Genomic DNA, 27,937 nt, shown 5'->3' on the forward strand with positions numbered 1-27,937 from the left:
CAATTTTTCTTTTTATTTTAGAGATTTTTGTATGAAATAAGTAGCACCGGGAGTCGGCTGTACACTGAGACTCCACTGTATAATCGATTGTATTTCCGATAGTATCGTATCTAAATGGCGCCATATCGTCAAATTCAAATTAGATTACATTGTAAAAGTCAGAAAAAGCTACAAAAAATGTGAAAAAATTAAGAATAATTTGTAATTTTATTTCTCAGAATTTTATAATTAATTTTCAAAAGATATTCTGAGCGGATAGTCTAAGAAAAATTAAACAAATTAATGGTTTTGTGTAAAAAATAATAAAATATTAATCATAAAGACTTGCTATTTCTTCAACATCTTTTTTGATCAATTTTCCAAAAAGCATGAAAATGCTTATTCCGCAATTTTCCAAATTAATCAAAGTTTCAAAAAAAATCTAGAAAAAACGTACAAATAAATAAAAAAAGAGATCAAAATAATTAAAAATTCTTATCTGCGATTTGTAGCAGTGTAGATGGGTTGTGTTGGAGCTTCGCCAATGGCCGGGCAACGCCTCGGTAGCGCAGTAGGTAGCGCGTAAGTCTCATAATCTTAAGGTCGTGAGTTCGATCCTCACCCGGGGCACATTTTTTTGTCTCCAACACACAAAAATTTCCTTTTTGAGATTTCCATTCCTTTATTTTCCTACCACGCCGAGATCTTATTTTTATGAGCTAATTCTGCGATGTTTTCTTACTTTCCCATTCGCTGAATGGACCATTCCTGCTGGCAAAGTGGGCAACGATTGTTCTGCTTCACCCAGAGAGCCATGCAGCAGTGATGGAATGAATGGTTGCAGTCTCCCCACACGACTACGCAATCCTGCCGTCCCAGGGAATCCTTCTTGCTCTCAGCCTGACATCGAAGACAAGCATCTTGAAAGAAAGGAGAAAAAAAAAGATTAGAAAAAATAAGTTTCTAAAGCTTTTACATCCAGCATTAAGAATGTTCTAAAACTCTTCTTTTAATTGATTTAATTGGGCTTCTATGAAAATAAGAGCTTTTAAAGCTATTTTTAGGCACTCAAAGCTAACAGAAACAGAACAGAAGTTTAATCTATTCCGTTTTGAACATTATGTCATATTTTCCTGATAAAAATGGTAGATTTTTCTGACAAATTGAAACGGAATATTCTTCATATTAAAAGTATAATTTTCTGATCAAAAGATGGGTCTCAGAAAATATGCTGATTTCACCTTTTCAGTTAGCTTTACTCCCGAGTTTTTATTTGATAAGAAAAAAGATTTATTTTTAATTAGAAAAACAGTCATTCGCATCACATAAAAAATTCTAATCTTATAAATAATTTCCGTTTGTTGCAAAAAAAAAGCCAATAAAGTGTTAATTGCAAAATTGCACTTTGAGTGCCATTGAGTAGGGAATGTGTGTGGGAGTGGTTGAGCAATTAAAATGTTGGTAGCATTCTTATCATCAAAGATTAATTGAAAGATCATCTTGTCACAACAACTTCCTCCTTCCCTATACATTGCAATTCATGCTATTCTGAGGCATGTAGTTGAGGAAATACCATCAAAGGTATGCGTAGGTAGCATCGAAGACTGATAAGAATTCTTTGCGGAAGAGGGTGGACTTCCTCTTTGGCTTCACATCGCGCATACAACGCAGCAGAATCACTGGCCTAGACTGAAATATTCTGGCGGTGAGTGGCCTGTTTGCTCTCATCTTGCAAGCCACACGCGCACCGAAATAGACCACCCCACGTTGGTGATTCCTCACGACACATGCCCCCGCGAGATCACATGGTGATGGTGGTCAGATTAATGGATAAGGTCTCTTCTAAAAACATTGGACGCGCGTGACAATGGTTCATTTTTTTTGGCTTGTAGCCATTCTCCACACATATGATCCCCCACACATTGAGAACTTCTTCATTTTCTGGGGCGCGACGCACAAATCGGTCAATTGCCAGGCACATCAGCGCAATTTTATCATCATTCTCGGTCTCATGTGCCACCCAGATCGATGGAATCGATTAATGGCAAAGGCACGAGGGGCTCGTCGACGTGCTATTTCACCAGTACTTACTACCACCACCCATCAATTCTCCATCCAATTGAGTTGTTTCGATTGATTTGTGAATTTTTTCTCTCCCCAATTTTTTTTGATTCAATTTCTTTATATTTCTTATATATAGAGGTTACTGGGGTAAAATGGTGAACGTGAAAATAAAAATAAAAATTAATATCTCAAAAATTAGTGGGTAGGGGAGGGCGGGGCTAATAAAGTCACTTAAGGGTTTGGAAAAAGCCTAAAATATCATATTTCCCAGAAAGATAAAACGAAATGTATAGCTCATTTCTTTAGGAAATTTACTGCTCTTTAACTTTTTCTCAGATCATTTTGTTCTATTTAGCTAGGAAATATGATATTTTAGGCTTTTTCCAAACCCTTAAGTGACTTTATTAGCCCCGCCCTCCCCTAATAATCTGTCTAATTTTGTCAGTAGTTGCACTTTTTACCCCTGCCTAAGCCTAGAAAGTTTCATAATAATTGATCTAATATTTTGGCTTTTATTTGAAAAACTAAAACTGCTAAAATAATTTCATTAAATTATGATTGGGGAACAAAAAACGCAATTAACCATTTTACCCCAGGATTGGGGCAAAATGGTTAAAGTTAAAGGGTTTGGAAAAAGGACTTAAAATGCATTTTCCCGTTGAGATAGAAAATAATCGTATGAGACAAAGTTGTAGCCCGGAAAATTTCCTATAGGATAGTAAGGAAAATGTTTCTCCCAAAAAACTAAATTTTTGCCCCATGTCCCCCTACTTTGTGACTTCTCCTTGACGGGGTTGAATGGCATGACGTAAGGCACCTCTGTTGGTGACGATATTCACACCAAGAGAAAATTATTTTGCTATGAGAGACGATACACTCCTATTTTTGCCACAATCATGAGAAGCTTCTAATAGGTCGCGCCTCCCATTGGTGCATCAATAATTCCGCTGTGACGCGCCTCTCTTTTATCTATTTTTAAACCCATTTTCGTACACACACAAAATTTTTCATTGAGCGCCAAAGTCAAAATTGCCATTGAAAATTTTCAACAAGAAAACATGACGAAGACTTTTCTTTTGCTCATGGCAAAGTCAAACTACGCAATGTGGGGTAATACACCACTTATAAATTGCCAGATAAACAATTAATTTGTCACTATTAACCCCCATATCACCCAACATTGACATCCCATATCAGAAATTACTTTGAATATAAATTACATCACAACACACAGCACTGTCTAACTTTAGCTCTTGCGTTTTCTTAATACGCAAAAAAATAAATTTGAGTAAATTGAGATGTAGGTTTAGTGCGGAAAAATAAATTCATCTGGCACTCTTGAGTAAAATAAATGAACAATTGCATGAAAGATTTTGTTGATTGCGTTGCGCCGTTTTAATTTTAATTAAACACTTTTTTTGCAATATTTCTGGCAAGGTCAGCTTTGTTTTATTTTCTTACATCCTCTAAGTACCTTAGGGAGGGGTGGGAGAAGAAAAAAAAAAACATCCTCTAAGTAGGTAGCAAAAATAATTCAAATTTTAATTTTAATTTGTTTTGTATTTAGAGACACTTTAAAATTTAAAAAAAAGCATAAAATTTAAGATTATGGAATAATTATGGTAACTTGAAGATTTTTCTGGGTGGTTTGGAGTAATTTTCTTTAATTCTCAATAAATGACAAAATATTGATAAAAAGTTTAAAACTTTTGTTATTTTGGAGATATTTTTGAAAGAATTGGGGGTAATTTATTCGTGTAGTTTCCGTAATTATTGCACCATCATTGTTTAATTTCTTTTAATTTTTTCTCATATATAGGTAAATGTTTTGATATGGAAAATATTGTGCTCAATTAGCTCAGTTTAAATATGTTTTTTTTTATTTAGCATTTTACTCTTATCAGCATTATAAATTGTTTAATAGCATTTTATTTATTCTATGTAAGAATTTACACCTTGACACCCCGAGAGATAATAGATAATTAGGGCAACGATTACGTGGAAAAAAAAAACATAAAATTAAAAGAATTTAAAATATAACGTTCTATTTCAAAATATTTCAATTCGAAATGTTTAGATATTTTAGACAAATTTAAGGAAAAATTGCTTAAATAATAGATTTTACGGGAAGATTTTTTTTAAGGAAGAAGGGGAGATTCTTTCATTTATCATCACTGTAAAGTGAATACCCCTAATAGCGTGATCTTTAAGTCTGTCTTTTTTTCAATTAATTTAAAAGTCGTCTCTTCTGAATTAATTACATAACTAAATTTTCTTGATATTTCCAGTTCATTTCGAACATTTCTGCGCGCATTAATATTCATCAAAATGGTAATTTGCAATATTAGAATGTTTATTGTGTGTGAGATAAAACAAATTCATTCTGAATCTTATGGTGCGAGCGAAGAAAAAATTCCACTCTTGACGACATTCAGAGCTGAAAAATGCAAATCATTTAAGCGAGCAAAATGTTGCTTGATTTTTTTTAAACGCTAACCGATCAAACATTTTAAATTTTGTCTTAAATCTAGCAAAAGTTCAACTCAGACCCGTATAGGTCTGTATATTCCACAGAGGTGAGAAAAATTGCTACTTTGATAGGAAACTATAGCAAGGTGAGATTTGTGCTTTGTGTTGGTAATTTTTCTGAGATTGTGCGAGAGAAACGTGCTTCCACCAACGACCTTGTCCGCTCTGTTGCTTATAATTCCACTTTGTTATAATTCCAAATATAAAATTCATTCTATTTTAGAAGAATAAAAAAAAATATATCACATGCTTTAAATCTCTTTGCGAATTCTCCCACCAATTCCAATGTGATTGGCTTGAAAGCAAAAGTTGTTGCTGCTTTTTATGCTTTCGTGCATATATAGAATTTGACTTTGCTTCTGAACTTGCAAAATGTGTTATATACCTACAATGTTTTTTTTTCTGATGCAGAAGAAATATTTACTTATTAGTACATAATTTTGTTTAAGGTAATGTTTCGGAAGTTTTTGTATTTGCTGGGGGCCTTATTGGGAGAATTTATTAGTAATTTTTCATATAAAAAATCATTAAAAAAAAGCTTTTTCAGAGCTTTTAATCTATATATGGATTTTAAATTTAAATTAAAAATTAAAAAGTTTTTTAATAGATTTACCAGTAACACTAAAATATTCTCAGAAAATTTCTTAATAAATATGATTTTCTAAAAGGATTCTCAGTGAAAAATCTTACAAATCGCGATTTTCCAAAAGAAACTCATTTTATTTTCCCGGCAGATTTTTCTTAATCGATATAATGACTTCTAAAAGGAAATGCATTCTAGAGGGAAAATCAATTTTTTCTGCAAGATATGATTTTTTTTTTAGAATTTACAGGATATTTTTCCACCTTCTAGCAATTTTCAAAAATTCGTCGCACTTCCATCTACGCAACTACATATCCCCTAAATCAAACATATGTGAACAAATGTTAGCAATTATGATCGATTGATTAGTTTCGATAAAACGTGGTGAAAAAAAAAGCGTAGCAATATCAGAATTTTCGCAAATTTGTCACTGATTAAGGGGCTTACGCAATACATAATAAAACAAAATGAAATTCAGCTATATCCACAATCACTTTCAAACGCTATCATAAAATTTCCTAGTGAGAGAGTCTCTCTAAAAATAAAAAAAGTATATTTTGTTTGGCTTTTAGATGTCAGCATGAGTGTTTAAAAAAAACGCCATGTGCCATACGCAAATTCTCGTGGCGCGTTTTATCTCTTGTCACCCAACACTTCGATAATGCTTATGAGCGAGAGCTCAAATTCCAAGAGCCTTAGCAAAAATTCGTCGTGTATAATAAAATTCGTGTCATGCAGCAGCAGAAAAACGCGGGTTTTTTCACAGCACCTAATAATGTTATCTCGTTGAGCAATTACATGGAATTTTGGAGGTGTGTCTCATATACACAATTAGTGTATACATACATTGAACATTTCCGGAAAAGGTGGCATTGTCGCACAATTTTTGCCCAAATTGCGCAACACCACTTAAGCATTACATGATTGGCAAAAAATAGAAAAGAACATCATCAATTTACCAATATTGCCTCCGTGACCGCTAAATGACATTGTGCTCCCCATCAGGAAGTCTTCTAACCCTGGTTCAAAGAGGCAGGAAACTTTTCAGTTTTTGAGCTCCCTCATTTAAAAAAAAATGATGTGGAATTTTTTTTGGCTCATCAGAGAAATTTTCTCTTTTCACCCACCCACCACTTTCTTTATAGGTGTACGGCAAACACCGACACATTCAGCGCGCGCTTTCTTGCACCTATTGCTTAGAAAATTGCACCATAAAGTTGGTGTTTATAAAATGTGAGAAATATTTTAATTTGCAGTCTCTGACTTACTAAACTGTAAACATTTTTCGCCTTGTGTCTGCCATATTGCGTCGGCCTTTTGTTCAATTAGCCGAAACATAGCAATTGTTAGATATTTGGTTTGAATTGTAGCACATTAGAACATTATTTTGTCAATTTAATTACAAAATGTATTTACATAATATTCTGATAAATTTTCTTTTCTTTTTATCCGTTTTGTGATTAGTGAGGAAAAGGAAATGGCGCAGTATTGAAAATTCGGGATTTTCCTGCTGTTTTTTATGGTTTTTAGGACCTACTAAGACCTGCGAACGCCAATATTAATTGAACTAGGAAAAAGAATAGTTTAGACTCTTCTACAGATTTCTTCACGTTTTCATTCGTATAGGTACCCTAGGTCCAATATGGTTAAGTTCTGCAACAAAAATGTTCAAGAATTTTAAAATTTAATAGTTTATATTTAAAAAAAAATGATGATATTTAAATCGCTGTTCATTATTTAATTAATATATTTTAATTATTGGAAATAATTTTACAGTGTATACAAACAGACATGGTTAAAATATCTGTAAAATTCCACTAAAATAAATTTGCATTTAACCGAATTACATTTGCAAATTTTATGCAAAAGAAACCCCTTTTTGCCAATACTTTTTGCTGCATTTCAGAACAGCAAGTCCATTGCAATCCTCTTTACATTTTACACTTGAATTAAAAAATAAAATTTAAATAAAATCCTAATTTTTTCAACACTAACAAACCTATGAATTCGGCAAATACTCTATGTATGTAGAAGCAATCAAAACTAACAATTATTTAAAGGATTTATTAACCCCTATTTTATCAATTTCATCAATTTCAATGCAAACCTTTTCAATTCATTAGAAATCCAAATGCAAAAAATCCATCAAATTTTCCCTCCCACAATGTGTGGGTTTTTCTACTGAATAAATTGCTAAATTGTATACAATATTTCCTAGAATTAATTGGGTATAGGAGTGGGATAGAGTGTGAGAAACCCACCATGGAGGGGTTCAAGACAAAAAAAAAACATACATAAGAATAAATCGTCATGGTTTCATTGGAAAGGTACCACAAATTGCAAAGTTGGGCAAAAATTTAGTTTCGCAATCTAATAGGGAAATCATTTTGTGCCCATATATTATAAAAATAAATATTATATTCAGCTGTTATGCCCCTCGCACGTGACCCCGCACACCCATTCGTAGCATGACGTCGGAGGCTCGTCGACTACAGCACCAATCAAAGCTCACATTGGTGCTTTGGCCTACACATTATTCTCTCTTGTTCATATGACTTTCGCAATAACGTATACCCACTTGTTGGGACTTTTTTATATTGCTATGGTCACGTGCATCGTACGGTGTGCTCAGTGGTGTGAGTTTAACCAACACATATGTACATACATAGCAGACTATATATAGTCTCTATAGAGGCCACTATATATAATACATATCTTCAACTTTAATCGTCTTTTATATTTTTTTTTCAACTCCACGCGCTGCAAATTTACGCGAATTTGCTCTGCGAATCGCGAGGCAAACTGCTGTGCGGATGACTTTCCGCGAAAATGTGAAATTCCGCAGGAAGAGTGAAATAGCTCCAAAATAGTAACGACAACGTATAACATATGTATTGTATATGCTTAAAATAAATACCAATGTATGCGATGTAGTAGTTGTAGCACTACTACACCTCTGAGTAGCTATTTTTAGAACAGCAGTAAATTTTACTTTTTCTTGCCAAACATTTTCGACATTGGTCGATGATATTGCATGTGAACTGTTTCAAAACCCAAACTCTCGTTTTTTCCCTCAAAACCCGCATTTTTTAAACCATTTTAGAGACAACCGTAAAACAATCATCGGAAAATGAGAGCACAGAAAATATAGTTGAGAAATTGTCTTGGTATTTGTGTGGATAAAACCGCGGTCTTGGAGTTTTAACATTTTTTTAAGTGCCTTCTTGCAATATCAAAGGAGGTTCTCGTGGTGTAAATTTTACTTGCAAACTCGTATGTTTAATTAACTGATAAAAATGTGCATAAAAGCTAACAATGAAACAGTGGAAAATGAATTACAACATTTTATTTATAGTAATAGACGCGGGTAAATAAATTTGCAAACACGAGCTGAACTCAAATTCACAAAATGATAAGAGGTGATGACTTTCCATGACTATAAATATGAGATGGGGTTTGCAAAAAAACGTGAGGTCACTGGAGCTAGCTTAGGAGATTAGCCATGCTTTGGTCACATTGCGGAAATGATAAATTGAAAATAAAACACAAATTATGTGTAAATTGGGGATTTAAATTGATTTCCGATTATTTAGAAAAAAAAAAGTTTAATTAAAAAAAATTATAGTGGGAATGTCATTGATGGGATTTGAACTTGCGGTTGTTGTAATTGACTTTTGTATTCTACCCGACTGCACTAACTTTTGTTACTAATTAACTTATGGATTTAAAATAGGAATTTCAAGGATATTTTAATCATCAATCTGAGTTTTTTTTCCATCTAAATAATTCATGAAAAGAAAACTTCAGAGCTGAGAAAAGTTTAGAAAATTTAGGAGTGAAATTGGATTCGAACCAATACAGTTTGCAAATGTGATATATACGAGCAATGAGTAAAGCTAGAACGTCTCGGCTAACAAAAGGGGCAAAGAAAATATGTCAAATATTTCATCAATGAACCACAAATTCGATAAAATCTCTTTGAATTTATGCAATGTAAGCTTTTGTAATTGGCAATCATAAATTGGGCTCCAGACATACTTATCGATTAACTCTTTTCCCATACATAAAATATTTGCCTTATCAATTGTTACTTGTCGATCAACAGAACCAATTGAATCAAGTCCAACAATCACAGAGAAATTTTCCATGATAGAATTTGATAAGCAAAAAAGAAAAAAGATTTTTTTGCCAGAACTTTGCACCTGATTCTCCTGGTTATGGTCAGTGAGATAATTCCACGAGAAGCAGGGAATATATAAATTGATATATAGCTACAAAAAAATTCTTGTAAACATTTTTCGTCTGGAAGAAATTTTCCACCTTGTCATGGGTTTTATCTTCACATTTCACCGTCAATTGGCAAATATCTGCGGATTTGCACGAATATATTTTTGGAAATTGATAACAAGTATCATCAACATGGAATTTCATGTGTGATGTGTGCTATTTGGTGCTGCCTAAAGTCCACTTTTGAGATTTCTTTTTAAGAAAACTGTTATTCTAGCCAATTTTGTGCCACATCACCATCAATTGGTGCTCAATGAAACCCCATCAATTGGTTCACCAGTGAGTGATACAAAAAAAGAGTGTGATTGTATATTGAAAAAAATATCTCGACATCTTTTATTAACATTTCTAGAAAATTCCAAGACATTTCGAGAGTAATACGCGCGTTTGTGTATACTCTTTGATGCGGCACGCGGTATATTTTTAATTGAAAATATATATAGAACAACTGTTTTACTTTTTTCATGTTACGCCTTTTACGCAATGCTAGAAGAATCGTCTGGAAAATTTCTTTTTCAGCGGAAAATCCCAATTTCTTTTGCAATTTTTAAAACTATGCTGAAGTGTGGGCTTCCACAGTGATCACCATGTATGCCATAAAAGCATTGAGATGAGAAAAAAGACACCAAAAACAGACAGCATAAAAAGACTCAATTCGCTTGCAATTAATGCCGATGCAATGGAAATTTCCACGGCGCTGACATTCTTCATTTATGGGCGTCATGCCATAAATGCTCTTCGTATCCACTACATACAGACTACACACTCATACATATACCTCCATCCAACTACACCATGGACAGAACAGAATGTCACCATTTTGCATGTGAGGCACACGCACTGGCGGAGATCATGGTATTTCGTGCAATTTTCACCATTGATCTCCGCGCGCGATGCAAATGATTGAGACCAAATGGGGGCCTCGGACTCGCCAATTAACTTTTTTTTTATCTCCATACAGCACAGCTACCAAGGCCCGAGATGCCCAACGTGCAGAGGGAGGATGGCGCCTATTTCATCAATAAATTTGCCCATTTTTGCACGAGCCTTCTGGTCATCCGTATATGGCGAAATATTAGTTTTAATGAATATTGTCTGATTTATTCTATCTAATGCACCTCTCAACGATAAAGTATAGACGGGATTTTCACGCAATGTGCATTAAGTCACGTGGGTATCACCACAGTGTTGCCACACGCAAATGTACTGACCTTTCCCTCTCTATTTTGTCTGGTCTTCCGTATAAAAGTTTTGTCTGTGTATTCATAAATATGGAAGTAAAAGGGCTATAAGGGAAACTATATATAGAACAGACCACAAAGAGGAGATTGAAAGAAGACCGTTTGCATGGAATTAACATTTGAAATTGTTAAGTACATAGATTGATCTTTTCTGCTTTTTTCTTTACCTCTAAACATTCTAAAAAAAAAATTAAAAATATCTAAAAAGCTTCTGGAATTATTTTTAAAAGAGATTCTTTAAAAATAATTTAACCTTGCGAAGCTTGGGAGCTTTTCTTAAGTAAATTTTCTTAAACTGTAAAGTAGAATTTATTTACTGATTTGGATTTACTTATTTAGTTAGTTAGATTAATGTTTTCCCAGTAATTTAACCATATGGTATTAATTACCAGGCGCCCCCATTGCAATGTCTATAGTAAGTATATAACAATTGATTTACTACACTTAATTAAAACAATGTCATAAATTAACACGAAATAAATGATTGTTTAACACGAATATATTTTAAAAATTTTCCAGCTAATAAAGAAAGTTTTTCATCGATTTTCGTCGCTATGAAGTCATTCAATTTTTTCAGTGCTCTTTTTTTTTTCAACGCAATGTTTTCAAAATAAATATTTTCAAGAAAATCTTTTAGTGAATTAAAACAATAAAAAAAACCGGTGAGGTTAAAGAAGTTAAAGCTAGTTTTTTTCTTGTTCAAAACATTACGAATTGCTCTGTTTACTATCAAAAAGTCCATGAGATTTTACAAGTCTAAATACCAATAAAACTGACATTTAATTGAAATGAAAGAAATCATTTAATTAAACGAAAATTTCAAGGCGCCTCTCTCAGTTACAACAATTAAGACAATTTTGGGAGTTTGTCCATCTTGTTACTTAGCAAATCTATCACCAATCTTCCATCTTGACAACGTCGAAATGCCTTGATGGAATCCAATTGGCATTAAGTAGGGGTTACGAACCATGGGAAAAACTCATTTTTAGAGGAAAAAAAAGCAATGCTCATTTACCGCCAATATTTAAAGACATTGTGGAAAGCTTTCTGTGCAGCTTTGGAGCTTTTGCGCGGGGGAAAATATATCATATACATAACATAATGAGACGCATGAAAGAGAAGACAAATTGAACAAGTTTGGCCAAAGTGCAGTTTACACGAAAAATCACATGCATTGCGCGTGATTTCAGGTGTTGGGTGCAATTTTATCAAAACAAAAATTATAAGTACCTTTAAGTATATGTCATGATTAGCTTAATAATGTCTGCAAACACTCGAGTTGTGCACTATCAGCACCTGTTGTGTTGATTTTAAGTATAAAACTTTCTTTTGGAAAATCTAATCCATTCTATCCACATACTAAAGTGCTTTATCTCTAATATTTAATATACACAGCAGTGCTGCTCCATAGGAAAAGATATCGAGAGCTTTTCCGCTTACGAGCTAAAAAATGCATATTAATGATATTTGAAGGTCACTGCTATGTCGATCACTGACGTTTTCATATTTTTATGCAAATCTTTACTATTACTTTATGCCAATATGCCACTTAAATTGATTATTAATGATGAATTGACTGAGAAATTGCTGCTTTACCTGAATGGTGTGCTGAAAGTTTTAGGAATATATTACATACGAATGTATAAATGAAAATAAAATGGAAATGGAAAATTTTTGTTTAATTCTTATTCAAAAATTGACAAGTTTAATTAATTTCATTGATTATTTTATGTTTAAAACTGAATTCCTACAAGAATCTTTTTAATTCCACATGGTAAGAGAAAAAAGATTTTAAAGCTTTTTCTTTAAAACATGCTCATTTTCAAAACTTTCAGTAAAGACAGAATTACATACTTCTCATATATTAAATTATTTCGTAGTACTCCGCAAGATATTTATTTTGCACTCATGTTTGTAATTAAAAAATTCCAGCAAGTTTCCCCCCATTTTAGCCGAAGAAGTAAATATTGACGGGCATATCGAAGACTCTGCGTCACTTTTGCATGAAAATTGTAGGGTACAGTGAGTGACCCAACAAGTTGTGAAAATCGATATTGATTAGCCCTGGCCTAAAGGAAACTTCTTGCGAGAATGGTGATGGGAAAACAAGAAGTACATCCACGCATTTTTAAGTGCAACTTCCTGAAGGTGAACTTGATGTCACACTCCCTCCCACAATGGACTTTTCGGTGTTCTCTCTGTACGGACAAAGACGCACAGTTCCCTCCTCCTCGTGGAAAATTTTCCGGTTTTCATTCGGCATGAGAGAAAGAGAAGTTTATTTCCAAAACATACATGACAATATTAAAAACTTTTAAAAGCTTGAACTTGGTGGATGTTTTTTTGGATGGCACTTGTCAGTCTCCTGACGATCTTGCAGCTGACCACTGGCCTCTCTAGCTACATACACAACAGTCTCAATGAGAAGTATACAAAAAAAGCATTCCTAAGAAACTGCAAGCTGACTGAACAAAATTGCTGAGAAAATTTCTTGAATTGCATTTTGGTAAGTAACAAAGGAAAATTTCCACGAATTTTACATTGCAAGATTAATTTGATCCACATCAAATGGACAAATTAAAAAAAATTTCCACAATTTATATTTTATACCATTTAATCAATATTTTGTGTGAATAACTACATGCATGCTATACATATTTTATTGGAATTTCCCGGTGATAATTCTAGAGTGTGAGTGATTTTTTTAAAAAATTTACAAGAATATTCATCAAAATAAAAACTTTTCCAGTCCATTTGCAGTAAATTGTTAAAAGAATTAATAAAGTTGGATATTTATTTCCTTATGCTGTGATTTTTCCATTAATTTTGGAGAGGAAAGAAATTATTTTTAGAAATAGTTTGTAGAGAATTTTCTCGCATTTTTCCTTTAAGAATTTGCACTGATTATTTGTAAGATGTAGATTTTTTCCTGTTTTTAAAATTCTCGAAAGAAAAATATTCAGAACCAGGTAAATTTTGTTAAATGTAATTCCGATTCAACATTAAAAAAATCACATTCATCATAACTTTATTGGTGTCGCGTGTATTTTGTGCAATTATTTCACAAAGTTTATTGAAATTGCAAAAAAATACGACAACAAAATATATTCTGTTTTAAATGCAATAAATTAGATTTAATATTTACAATCTCTCCAGTTTAACCAGTCTAACTGCGACGAAAAATCACATCTTCTTCTATCTTATCACGAGACGTTAAAAAAAATTCCACTTGCCTGGGAATTTTTACAGGAGGTGTGTCCAAAAATCACTTTCCTTTTGACAAAAGATAATTTTCTCAAAATAAAACGCTATTGCGTGATAGCGACGTGAAAGAATTAATCCATGCGATGCATTGAGATTAAATTACCGTGTGACCGTTTGAACATATAGAGGAAAGTAATTAAAACATAACACACTCTTAGATACCGCGCTTAAAATTATACCTACACCTAAGTAGATGACAAAATCACCGTATGTAAACACTTACGAAGCGCACCTGCTAATTTGCGCAATATTTTGCCAACAATTTTCTTCTTCTACGCAGGAGAAATATTTAGATTTTTGGCATAGCTCATAAACAAGGGAGGTTAGATGAGATGGAAGGGCTTACCGGGCTTGCCAATCATTCTTACATTGTTTCAAAGGAATATTCTGAATGTTTAGAACACTAAAAGTGTATAAAACTTTAAGATTTAAATAACAAAATGATAATTTATTTTTCATGATATTGCCTAGTTAAAAAATTATTTGTTCCGGCATTTAAGAGCATTAATAATAATTGATTGGAAAATTCTTCGGGACTTGGGATATTATACTGAAACATTTTTCTCTCAATGAAAATTGATATGGAGCAGTGAGATTCAATTTCATTTTAATATAAAACGAATTTAGAAAAGTCTTCAAGATTAAAAAGTGTTAAAATCTAACTTATTTAGAGTTAAAAATCTATAAAAATTTAAAACAGCGTCCATCGATGTCTTAGTAGCTCTTCTTAGCTTAAAGTTTTACTACAGAAAAAAAACTGTGAAATCATAACCAACTACATTCTTTGGAATTGTTAGAATAAGTTAGTTCTTTTTTTCAATTTGAAGATAATTTAAACAAAAAAAACAATTCTTTTCAAAAAGGGCTTTCAAATTTATAAAATTTTAAAGCAGCGTCTATCGCCGTCTTAGTTGTGTTACTGAACTTTTTCCATAGTGTGGAAAATTGTGAAATCAGAACTAAATACGTTCCTAAGAATTGTTCTATTGCCTGAATCACTTATACAAGTTTGCTGCTATGGAATAAATATTCGTCTTGCATCTGTCTCGACGAATAAATCTGACATCAAATCATCTAGATGTTACATCATCCGTGCTCAGGCTCACGTGCTTGCTGTTCCAGGGGTTCAAGGGGTTTTAGGGAGTAGGTAAAATCCACAATATCCCGATATAAGACATTTAAGTATACAACCTATTTTTAACTTCTGTTTAATGACTTTTTGTCATATGTATCGATTATAGTGAAATAATTGGCGTTCCTCGCAACGTGTCTTGAATCATGTATTCATTATCGCTTTGATATACCAAATACATCATACAGCCGATCATTCATACAGGCAATACAGGCTCTACTACATGCATTTCGAGGGGGCTCGCCTATTTACGTCAGTGATGTCGCGATGTATCTCAACTTGGCAAAATGCTCACCAGCAAAATGATCTTGCCTTATGTTGTTTGAGATATACGGCACAGACACACATGGTGGTGCACCTTTTTTCCCCTCTTTCACGTCCCACCCTATACAATATTAACTTCTTTGCCAACACCATACATTGGCGAAGCAATTCAACACACTGTGGCGCCAAATGGTTGAGATAAAAAATATTGGATATGTAGTATACCGCTCCAACACATGCTCAGCCCGAAACCATTCATTTTCTATATAAACCGTCGTACATTTGCTTAACTTCTCAGTTCATATACTAAATATCACGGAACAGCAAACTTTTTACCGCGAACAATTTCTACGGCCAATTCTCTTAAAGACTTCAATCGTTTCATTGAAGATATCGGTTGGATTAATTATTTCGATAAAATATTTGCACAGTTTGCAAATTAAATTTGGATGTACTTAATTGATTCAAATAACGAACATTTGTAGAGATTCAATAGTGCCTCCTGCATTATATAGGAAATGTTTGTGAGACGAATTTCGTGACTTTCGACACAATCTCTCCAGAAGTTTCTATTTTGTTATTGATCTGTGGCCGTGGTGCTTCTTTTTTTGCGAAGAACACCACTTAAAAAAATCGCATGTGGTTAATTTGAAAGACAAATTTTAAATACTGCCAGATAGAAAGAGTTAAAAAATAAACTTTTCGTGGGCAATGAACAAACGAGGACTATCAGTAAATTCTTTAAGTAAATACCATTCAACTTTACGTAATTATACGAGAGACACGAAAAGATGTGGATTTCTTATTTAAAAGGTCATCCCAGTGTTTGCATTTTTATGCCAATTCAGTGAAATTAAAAGAAAAAAAGTGATCAAAGAAATTGCGCATAGGTGAAGAGCATACCTTGAATGGGAAACTGATAAGACGGTGCAAAAAGAGCGACGAATTTAGTAAATTGGCCAATTGTGAAAATCCAAAAATAAATTGCGAGTATTACTGATTTTTTTTAATCATCTTCTAAAGTGCTCTGAGCTCTGTGAACTTGAAATAAAAAAAAAACTTAAAGCTCATACCCTGGAGTCGGGACATCAACCAAAGTGTGGTGAATTTCACATTTTACAGTAAAGTTGTGACTTTTCAAAAGACTCAAATCAGTTGATGAGACAATTCCATTAAAAGGGATTGCAACGAATTAATTTTTTCACCCCTGAATTAATACACAAAAAAAACCTCGTCAAAATGAGTGGAAATCAGAGGCATGGAAGCCAAAGCGGCATGGGGAAGCTTATGGATAAAATCAAGAAAATTGCTTCAGATGGGGTAAGAAAAAAAATCATCTTCATGTTTAAAATTACCCAATTCCGACGTTCCGGTTAGCAAAAGTGGATTTTTGAACAATTTTCGGATTATACCAGAATTTTTAGTAGTTTACATTATGGAGTTTACATATAAAAACACCACGATGAACCCTTATCGCTGACACTTTGCAATGCTAAGGAGATATTTCAGCATTAAAAGTGTCGCCGGATGGTAACACGAATGTGTAAGAATACTAAAAGGGGTTTTAATTACTAAAAATACATGTGCTTCTACTATGAATAAATTTCCAAGTTAATAAAAAAAATAAATGAAAACTGAAGGATTTCTATAGGAAATGCACATAGTTTTCAATAAGTTTTTATTTTATGGTTTGTTACACGTAGAACAAAGATTATGTATGAGTTAAGAAAATATAATTGGCTCTAATCCAAATTGGCTTAAGTGAACTTATCAAAAATAACCTCTAGGAAATAAAAATAAATCATTCATTGAAAGAAAAGACTTTGCTTATTACAAAATATCCGGTATACTTGATGTATAATTTTTAATTAATAAGACCACATTTAATTAATTTCTCTACTTTGTCACGAGTTGAAATTAATTTGTAAAATCCTTTTTAGGTTCATTTTGCTAAAAAGATTAATAAAATAAAAAAAAACTCTCTTTGTAAAAATATTATGCTAGAGAAGGTAAAAGAAACGTATTCAGATATTTATTCGCTACAATATAACATTAATTAATTGATTTTAATTGATTTAACTTTTTTAATCTCTAACTTGTATTTAGAATATGTTGAAAATTTCACTTTTTGATAATGGAAAGAAAATCGAAAAAAAAACTTTTCCCTGATTCTTATTTGTTCTTCTAAGCTTCTTATAAGAATTTAAATCAAGCAGGAAAATAAATATTTCTCCTTTTCATTAAATTCTATTGGCAAAAACAAAATAATTCCGTTCAAAAATACAAACAGCATCGCTATAAAAAACCAATATTCGCTTAATTGCTCGCCCCTTGGCAGTAATATAATCATTCCTTGTCTAAACATCTCGTGAGCGGGAAAAACAAGCTACTGTGAGCTGAACAGAGCGATTAAGTAATGTTGAACTCTTAAGTGATCCCCAAACGTTTCCATCCATCAATTTCTTGTAATATGTCTTTCTTACAATTTTCTCAGCGCTCAATGCTCAAATATGTTTTGTTTTCTCAATTAATTTCGCGTAAATTTTCAATATCATTCCCCTCCTCTTTATAATGTATGCTTTACCCGGTATTTGCCACTTGATGGTCAGTGTCAGAAGTATAAAAATATTGTCACAAAACTCACCCAGAGAGTTCATACAAATTCTGTGGCTGACAGAAGCCGCGGGCAATGGGTATGATAACACATTAATTTGAGGGGTCAATTAGATAACTAAAAAAAGGCATTCTCCCTCGAGCTTTTGGGAGGATACATTGAACATAATAAAAGCAAAATAGAAAAGTCCTGCTGCAAATATTCAAAGGAGATTTATTTTAGCTCTTTTTTTTTTAACTTTAGAGCATCAAAGTACAGGAAAGCTTTGCGAAGAAATTCCTAATAATTACCAAGAGAAATGAGAAGCATCAGACAAACTGACGTCAATAAATTTTTCCGCAAATGGTTTGCCGTGATAAGGCTCAATCGCAAACAACTCACAATCATCTCTCAGACAGATGATTCTATAGCCACATCCTATATAGTATTGCCAGTATTTTTTCAGCCAAAAAATCTGTTATCAAATTGCATTCTGATAAAATATTTGTTCAATGAGCACTGTTAACAAAAATGAATTTTATCAGCGAAGGAAAAATAAAAGACTTTCTCGTGGAATTTTCCTTTCTCCTTGGTGCATGGAAAATTTATGAAGCGAAAGAGAACTCCATCGTCCTATTGAAGGGATGAGAACCCTACTATTTTACGCCCTAGAGAATTTTGAATAATAAATGTGCTTATTTTCGTGGATTATTGCTTTGAAAATTGTCAAGAAAAATTCTCTGTTATTTTGAATTCTTCACAAAGATGAAAAGAATAAACATCGCGTATCACTAATTCGCTCCAGCAGAGGCAGAATACAAAAAAAACATAGCTATAAACTTGCGAAGATTTTCCTAAAATGATAATGACACAGATTCTACCCCAATTTCATCTCAGCCACTTGACCAAATAATCACAGTACTGTGCTAAAAGTCGTGGTGGTTTGACGGTGCAGCGTGGCGAAAGTTGTGTGTTCTCCGTGTGACTTTTCTTCTTTTGGGGAAGAATTTTCTTTCACTTCACACAGCCTCCACTTTCCCGCCAATTGTGCGTGCACATTTTTTTTTATTCTTTTTATAGAACACACCAAAAAAAAATCAATGGACTTTCTATCAATGTCGCGTTGTTTTTTCCCCACTCAAGCATCATGTCTCAGGCATTGATAATGAAGTTATTGACTCAAAATTCACTTGTGCGAGAGAAAAGCACTAATGGGAGAATTTTTCTTTCTTTCTGTTTATTGTATCAAAATAGGATGAATCCCATCATGGGTATCAACGAGTCGAAGCTGAGGATGGGACACTGACTGCATCGAACACGTCCACGAGCTTAGACACAGTGTTACTGGAACCAGCGGATCCACTGAGTCACCAGCCCACACGACAAATAAGCCTCCCTCCAGCTGCCATCAAACAAAAGTCTTTTGGAACAATTTTTGAGGAGAATGAACTCGCGCGGTCACTGAAACAACTACGCGCCGCCCAGATTGCAGGGGATGACAAAATTGCTGACGACAGCAGTGAGGAGGACGATTTTGATGAGCGGAGAGAACATTTCCAGAAGAGTCCTAAACCAAGTACTACCGAAGGTCACAAAAGTATCCTCAAGGTAGGAGTTAATTTTTAAAAATTTATTTTTCAATTGAATCTCAGAAAATCTTTTTTTGGAATTAACATTTTGATGATTGATCTTAATAAAATTAAAATTTGTGGGTTTTTACTTTGTTATTTACCAGGATTTGAAGCATATCAAGGATTCAGATAAACGACGAGATTTCCAATCAAAGAAACATGTTAGTTTGGATTTGAGGCATACACGCTTCCTGGAAAGTATCCTCAAGGAATCATCGTCTGATGAGGAGTTCAAGGATAACCGCCAACATTTTCAAGCTAGGAAGCATCAGAGCTTAGACCCCAAAGTAACATTTAAATTTGACAAGGAACAACTAACAAGTAGCGACGATGACTACGAAGTTGAAGTGAAGAGCTTGATTCGTGAAAAGCGCTACGATACCAATTCAATTATCATTGATCTTAAGGTAAGGATTTCATTTTTTTTCTAAATATTTCAGCGGATTAAGATACATGAAATCAACGAAAAGTGTTGACTAAGAAAATTTTTATAATTTTTTTAAACAATTTCTTTTAATCAGGATCTATCCAGTGAAGACGAAGACCTCATTGATACGAGGAAAAATTTCCAACAGCAACGACAAATAAGTATTCAGTCGCAGAAGAGTGCGAGGTACTTTGAAATGGATGAACTGAGGAAGAAGGATGAAAATCTCAGGAATACCATACCATTTGTGCGACAAATCACAGAAGATGGAAAGCCTATGCTTGAAATCTATCGGCCTACAACAAATCCCATCTATATCTACACACAGGTATGCATTTCCTGTTGTTTATTACGTGATTTGGAAATGAATTTTGACTTGAAACTTTCTGCGATATTAAAAAAAAATGAAATTAATAACTTCATTGCGACAGTTAAATAAAAAATTAATCAAATAAGGGATGGTCACGTTATTTTGGAAACTCGGGGACTTTCAAGAGCGATTTTCAAGCCAATTTTGGAACCAAAAATTCGAAATTTGCTTGCACTCTTGTTAAATGGCCAAATATTGATAAGAATTCAGAATTTTCAATTTAGAAAATAAATTTTTGTGCTCAAAAAAATTATTTGAAATTCTCACATTTTGGCCATTTTGTTCCTGTAGAGTTTCCAAAATAACGTGACCATCCCTTAGTTTTAAGACGATGAAATTTGAGAAATGGATTTAAAATAGAAATTCCCCGGAAATTCCTTGAAGCTCTCGTAGCGAGAAAATCGGATTAATTCTCTTTAATCCAGATGCCTCCAGAAATTAATTTTATTAAAAACCCCGCAATGTTTCTTATCACATTTCCATGAGAATATAAATTGATTGCAAGAAAATTGATGCAACTTCATCTCCCCATATGTGAGTGAGTACAGAAAAAAGCTCCCCACTAGCTTTTACATACATATGTACTAATTTTCCGGGGTGGGGATTGATTGATAATCCCTCCGTGAATAAATGATGAGCTTATTTGCTACAATATCTCACAAAAGCCCATTCAAGTGCCGCCCAAGATGATAAGTAAATGTTGAGAAAGTGGGGGAGGAAGTTCCCAACCATGTACGACCGCGCGTATAAAGACAATAAATTGCGGAAAAAATAACATTGAGGGGACGTCTTTTGCTCCCTCATTTCTCTGTCTTCTCTCCAGCTCCAATGTACACCAAGTGCGTTTCTCCCCTTGATATATAATCCACATCGGCCCTCTTTTGATATAAAACCAAGAGCTTCTTGGGTTCTTCTCGCAAATAGTACCCAGTTATCCCGCGAAATGTTTGTGCCTTTGAGTGGTCAGTGAGAAAGCTAACAGAGTGTTGCAACTATAACCCACTTGTGGAATATATCTCATCTTCAAGTGAATAAATTCTCAAAGAGCATTTTAAATTTTTATTAAAATAAATGTCTTCCGGAATATCCCAGAATTGCATGTTATTTGTGATTTCTTTCTCTTCTATTGCAAAAAAAATGTGATTTGTTGAAATAAAGTTATATATAGAGAAGCTTATTAGTTGAAATTATATGTTATCAAGTTCACGGAGAAATCATCTCTATTTGCAACTAATTATCGTGATCATTGCGTGATCGAACTTCAGTTTGTTTAAATAAAATTGTCAAATACTCGTAGAATCATTTGATATAAAATACAATGAAGTTTCTTACTGCGAAAGATATTGAGAAAGGTCAGAAATTTGTATGTAATTCCTTTTAAAAATGAACTCTACGCGCGAAAACATCAATTGCACCGCGACTAGGCGACGTTTAGTGAATATTTAAGTCATCACGTTTTTTGAATTAATTTTTTTTGCGCCGTCTTCCCCGACAAAAACGAGCTAAAAATTGATTTTTTGCCAAGAAAAATTTACGAAATGTTTTGAAATACTCGAATGTTTTTATCAACAAAAAATAGGATAAGAGTTCTTTTTTGCACCACATTGTGGGTCCATTGATTAAATCAGAAGGACATCAGATGATGCCAAAAACGCGCACTTTGTGACGACGTTACACTACTAATTTGACGTCAGTTCTTGGTTTCTTTTTCTTTTTTGGTTCAATTAGGGCTTTATTAAAGCGTGACAATCTCACAAAAAAATTGAATAGAAAACTTTATGCTCATCGTGTACAATGTCTCAGTGGAATTTATGTAATTAAAGCTCTGATCGATGCAAGACAAACTAAAAGGGGTGCAAATGCAAGGCGCTCATTAACCTACTTTCCAACTGATTCACCTTTCACATGAATCATTGTACTGTGTGTGCCGGAGTCTGTTCTTAAATACAACGATGAAAAGGATTATTTATGCAGAAGGATATATTTTAACAGCTTCATTGTTAAAGACATATTCCTTGTTAAACGATTGAAGGAGAATTTATGAAAAAAATATGCTGAGATTGTTCCTCATGCAAAATCCTTAGGAGAATCCTTTAAAATTAAAATTATTATCCTTTTTTGCTTGATAAGACTTCGGAAAGATTTTTTTCTTTTTATATTTCTCATAATTTCACAAGGAATATTTAAATTCTGTTCACGAGAAGAAAATGAAGAAAAATCCTCAAATGAACTTATGCTCGTTTAGGGAGCTTTTATAGAATCCTTAAAAGCTTTAGAACAAACTGTATAAGCATTATTACAAGATTCAATAGCAAAAATAAACTTTTTAATTAGAAAAATTGATTGAAAAAATATGAAATCATCAATTTAATTTATTTGGTAAATCACTAATTAGGCTTTCCCCGTCAATAAGTCTACTCAGTCTGTTTTTTTGATAAGAAAAATAATTTCTTTTTCCCATGGATAAAGGGGAACCTTTACTTATGTATCAATAGAAGCTAGCACGCGCATGATTGCTGATGCTGCTGAACAACATGGCATTTACGAAAAAAAGCACAATCCCGCTCAATCGAGATCTTTCCCCATATACATTTCCTTCGTGCATGGGGTCTCTCTGTTGAAATGGAATATTATGAATAAAGAAAGGAAAAAAAAAGTCTAAATCCCCGATAAGTTGGGATTGAAAAACATATTGAGGGAAATACAACATCTTTGGCGCAATCACGAATGATTGTCAATAGAATAAAGTTGCGATCGTCTCATAAACAGTTGATAAAGCACTCATCTCCGTGCCGCGGGATTGTTGTGCTGTAGAGAGAGTTTATTTTTGCACCAGACAGTTCAGGCGTGTTTCCAGCAAATTATTCAATCCCCATTGAGTTTAATTTAGTGTAATCATATCAGTGCAATTCTGGGACTTTTCCTTCGCGCGGTGCATGCGAGACGAGCAAAAAAAAACGAACGAACACCCCCATCATTCGCATCATAACTTGTTGCTTTTTGCAGCCCGCAAAGAAGTGATTCACGCCAAAGTTGGAGCATTCAATTTACAAATAAGTGTGTCCAGAAATAACACAAACAATCACCGGCAAATCTGTGCAATTTAACCACCAGAAAAACATCCGTTGAGCATAAATTTGGCTCATCATCGCAGCAAATTATATAGTTGAGGGAAAAGTATATTAAAATCTGTCGCAATGAAGATTCTTATGAGAGCAGACACTCATGTGTCTTTTGCACTTCCGGCTGAGGAGCCAAAGGCCAAGTGCACAACGTCGCAGGTCAGATTCAAGTCCAACAAAAAAAAATGTTACTCGATATTGGATCGAGTTTCACGTGAAATTCAAAGAGATTTTTCTCAGAAATGTCTCTAAAAAAAACGAAATATTATTCCTTTCTTTAGGTCCTTGCTGCTCTTTCCGTTTCAATGGGCTCGATGGTGGTTGGTTTTGCTTCTGCATACACATCACCAGCCCTTGTGTCAATGATGGATAGGAATCAGACTTCCTTTGAAATGGACATGGATCAGGTATGAAAATTCATTTTGAATTCTTGAGAATCTTTATCGAAAAATTTCCTTTTCTTCCTTTTTTGAGGAATTTGAAGCTTTGCTTTTATTAATGTAATTTTTAAATTTCTTTTAGGCCTCCTGGGTAGGTGGAATAATGCCCTTAGCTGGTCTTGCAGGCGGTATATCAGGTGGTCCACTGATTGAGTACATCGGCAGGAAGAACACAATTCTAGGAACAGCAATACCATTCATTGTTTCCTGGCTCCTAATTGCATGTGCATCAAATGTGTGGATGGTGCTTGCGGGTCGAGCACTTTCTGGTTTCTGTGTTGGTATAGCATCGCTCTCCTTGCCCGTCTATCTCGGGGAGACCGTTCAACCCGAAGTTCGTGGCACCCTTGGACTTCTACCGACGGCATTCGGTAACATAGGTATCCTAGTTTGCTTCATAACGGGCAAATATATGGACTGGTCGAGTTTAGCCTTCCTCGGTGGAACCCTACCTATACCCTTTCTAATCTTAATGTTCCTGATTCCCGAAACACCTAGATGGTACGTTTCGCGGAATCGCGAGGATCAAGCAAGGAAAGCCCTACAGTGGCTACGTGGACGTGATGCCGATGTTGATCCCGAACTTAAGGGTATCATGAAGTCAGCCAATGAAGCTGAGAGATCAGCCTCACGAAATGCCGTACGGGATCTCCTGAAGCGGAGCAACTTGAAACCACTGCTCATTTCACTGGGACTTATGTTTTTCCAACAACTTAGCGGTATCAACGCTGTGATCTTCTACACTGTAACCATCTTCAAGGATGCCGGATCGTCTATTGATGAGAACCTCTGTACCATTATTGTGGGTGTTGTCAACTTTGGAGCTGTCTTTGTCGCAACGATCCTTATTGATCGTCTAGGGCGCAAAGTTCTGCTCTACATTTCGGACATTGCCATGATTATTACCCTAATGACCCTTGGAACGTTCTTCTACCTTAAAAACAACGGAGCGGACGTGAGCAATGTCGGTTGGCTGCCTTTGGCAAGTTTTGTCGTCTTTGTCGTGGGCTTCAGTCTTGGTTTTGGACCTATCCCATGGCTGATGATGGGTGAAATTTTGCCAGGAAAAATCAGAGGATCTGCAGCATCAGTTGCAACGGCTTTCAACTGGCTGTGTACATTCATTGTAACCAAGGCCTTTGTGGATCTTGTTGGTAAGTTTAAGTCCTTAATTTTCTCTCTTCTTCTCACACATTTTTTTTAAAGAAATTAAATTAACTTTCTCAAGAAGTTTTTAAATAATTCTTTCAAAATTTCTTAATAAAAATTTTTTTTCTCAATTCCAGAAACAATTGGCCAACATGGTGCCTTCTGGATGTTTGGAGGAATTTGCTGTGTCGGTCTCTTCTTTATCATCTTCTATGTGCCTGAAACTCAAGGGAAATCCCTTGAGGACATTGAACGCAAAATGATGGGACGAGTCAGGAGAATGTCCTCCGTGGCTAACATGAAGCCACTGTCCTTTAACATGTAAACAAGATCCGGAACTCTTCATTAGGTGCTTCAAAAGTGCTAAATCAATCCTCAAAGCCCTCGACGGTGGGCAAGATGAATTTATGCAATTAAACTTTTACCTTTTGACGACAAAAGGTACCTCGATTAGAAACGAATTGCCTTACTAATTGATAAAAAAAAGTGAATGAAAGTGAAATTATACATAAAAGAAAAACTTAATATATTTTTGAGAAAAAATTTTAACTATTGACAAATTATTTTTAGACGATTTTAAAGGTTTTTCCTTCAATGTAGAAAATCAATATTGTAAATTTTATTTGTGATGAAAATTATAATATTGGAAAATTAGGTGAAAATTGATACCAAAAAGATGATTCTTTTTTATAAGAAAAAAAAATAGGTAAAAATTTTGCAAAAAAGACATTTTTATACGGGATTTATGAGGAAGATAGGAAAAAGAAAAAAATGTTTAGATTGATTTATTTTGTACTTATCGACGTACAGTGAGAAAACAAAGATTTTATACGTAAAAGAACAATTGGAAGGCAAAATCCAAAATATGTATGTATATTAGGAATGAATCTCTCTAGGCATTGTTAGAAATTTTATTTTGAGCTAAAACCCTTTAAGTTCCTCTTCTTATTACATTAATAAGTGACTTAGATCCATGACAAGAATACTAAAAAAAAAGTAAATTAAAAAAAAGTTTCACTTTTAGCTTCAATCCGCAAGAAAAGACTTTAGTTTTTAGTAGATTTAACGTTGTATATTGTTAAAAAGAAACCATCATTCTTTCTACTTATACGTTGAAAGCATAAGGAAATTTATTTATTAGACATTTAGCTTAGGTGTAAGTATAAAAGTGAATACTATTTTATGCTGAACAAAGTGCCAGAGAGGAATCCAAATTAATTTATGCCAAAACAATTAGAGAATGACCCTGTTTTGCATGAAATAGCTATGTAAAATACTTGTGGTAATTATCTTTTAGTGACAAGATTTGTATATATGTTGTAGAAAATATTTAAATTATATAATCTCTACTTATATGCATAACTGTGGAATGATATTTCTGTAAAACCGTATGGAGAAAAATATATATTTTACTGTAAACAATTTAAGGCCTTTCTTGCGAAAACTTCAAAAATTTTTTCATCCCTCAATTTGAGTTGGATTTCTCCAGAATCTACCCGAATTTTCCAGGAGCTCTGTGCGTGAATGAAAAATCCCCTTTTCCTGACGCTTCAGTGTCTGATGTGCATTCAACAGCCTATCACCGACTCCTACTGGATTTGCAGCTTTATCAATCAAACAAGCTCTTTGCAGAAAAAACCATATTTTTCGGGAAAAGATTCCATTTATGTGTAGCGTGAAGAGTGTTGAGAAAGAGATATGGAAGCTGTCTTGGGTGATTTATGGTCAGCCGTCTGTCGCATAGAAGAGGCTTTTTTTTTCAGGAGGAAATCGCGTTCATCAACCCCCAAAAAAAGTCTTGAAGTGATTTTTGTTTTTCAACCGAATTTCCTCTTATCGAGGATAATTTTGAAAGAGCATCAGTGATTTCAAATTGAATGCAAGATTTTATTGCTTGAATAATATCCGTTGTGTGTGTCCATGGCCCCATTAAGAAAATTAATCAATGATTTTAATACTTTTTATTGGTCTTTTTTTCTCGAAATTTTGAGGAATTTTTGATTAATTTTAAAACTTCGTTCTACGAAGAATTTGAGGATATTTGATCTAAATTTTCAGGTGAATTTAAATTCCTAAAGTTTTATTAAATACAGAGGAAGTATCCTTTAATTAATCAGAATCGTCAGAATCATAAAAATCTTTAAAATTAACGTAAAAAACTATTAAAATAATTTTAGTATTTATAAAAGTTTTTTTTCGGAACTAAAAAAATCTTTTTTGATAATTTTAATTTGAAATAAATTTTTTTCTTTAATTTCTAGAGAATTAAATTCCGGGCAGTTCAAGTGCCCTACCCTGTGCTGTAGTTAAAAGCCTGCTCTTATTGAGTTTTCAAAGCTTTCAAAGATCTTTAAAAAAAATCAATAAAGAGTAATTTAGTAATACAAGAATCTTTATGCTTATAAAAGATCCTTTTCGTCCTAATCAGTAAAACATTTTCTTTAAATTTTAAGTGACAAAATAAAGATTAAACTCCCGGAAAGATTTTCATGTGAAATCATAAATCATGAATCTTGAAAACTGAATTTATTGACTGTACCAATTTAATAATTTTTAAAAGAATAAAAAAGTTTGACTCTGAAGGATATTCTCGATATCCCACAATTAATAATTTTGCAATGGAAATTGTTGGAAATGGAGAAAACAGAAGGAAAACTCACCCATAACTTGAACTCTGCAAATCGCACAGGTGTCGCATTCCACGTCCCAGGACCACAGAGCCACAGCATTCCACTTCTTCAGGGTGAACATCTTATCAGGCTTGCACGCATCATTATCGAATTTATCACATGAATTATCATTTTCTTCTGCCATTCTTTTAAAGAAAATCCTTTTCGAGTTTTATTTTGTGACGGAAAACCA

At 33.7% G+C, this 27,937-nt stretch overlaps 3 protein-coding genes and 1 non-coding gene across 7 annotated transcripts in view; 3 read left to right on the forward strand and 1 right to left on the reverse strand.

Moving 5' to 3' along the window:
* On the reverse strand, positions 1 to 27,889 carry LOC129794181 (RING-box protein 2). Its single transcript, XM_055834835.1, has 2 exons — positions 27,736 to 27,889; positions 1 to 899 (listed from the first exon to the last, which is right to left on the reverse strand). Exons 1-2 carry the CDS (start codon positions 27,887 to 27,889, stop codon positions 718 to 720), a joined length of 336 nt encoding a protein of 111 aa, XP_055690810.1. The 3' UTR covers positions 1 to 717.
* Positions 1 to 27,937, forward strand: part of LOC129794093 (GPI mannosyltransferase 3) — a 1,193,052-nt gene that overhangs the window by 32,931 nt on the left and 1,132,184 nt on the right. The window lies entirely within an intron of this gene.
* Positions 537 to 609, forward strand: Trnam-cau (transfer RNA methionine (anticodon CAU)). Its single transcript has one exon. It is a non-coding gene; the product is annotated as a tRNA-Met (tRNA).
* LOC129794070 (facilitated trehalose transporter Tret1) lies at positions 15,641 to 26,497 on the forward strand. Of its 3 annotated transcripts, XM_055834660.1 has the most exons (7): positions 15,641 to 16,663; positions 19,191 to 19,544; positions 19,672 to 19,974; positions 20,089 to 20,322; positions 23,768 to 23,893; positions 24,009 to 25,080; positions 25,213 to 26,497. In XM_055834660.1, exons 1-7 carry the CDS (start codon positions 16,583 to 16,585, stop codon positions 25,398 to 25,400), a joined length of 2,358 nt encoding a protein of 785 aa, XP_055690635.1. In that variant the 5' UTR covers positions 15,641 to 16,582; the 3' UTR covers positions 25,401 to 26,497. The 3 variants fall into 3 exon arrangements, with proteins under 3 accessions (XP_055690635.1, XP_055690637.1, XP_055690636.1); XM_055834662.1 differs by lacking the exons at positions 15,641 to 16,663; positions 19,191 to 19,544; positions 19,672 to 19,974; positions 20,089 to 20,322 and adding exons at positions 20,717 to 21,391; positions 23,371 to 23,645; XM_055834661.1 differs by lacking the exons at positions 15,641 to 16,663; positions 19,191 to 19,544; positions 19,672 to 19,974; positions 20,089 to 20,322 and adding an exon at positions 22,463 to 23,645.

Source organism: Lutzomyia longipalpis, chromosome 3, assembly GCF_024334085.1.
Source record: "Lutzomyia longipalpis isolate SR_M1_2022 chromosome 3, ASM2433408v1".
In the NCBI taxonomy this organism is placed as follows: Eukaryota; Metazoa; Arthropoda; class Insecta; order Diptera; family Psychodidae; genus Lutzomyia; species Lutzomyia longipalpis.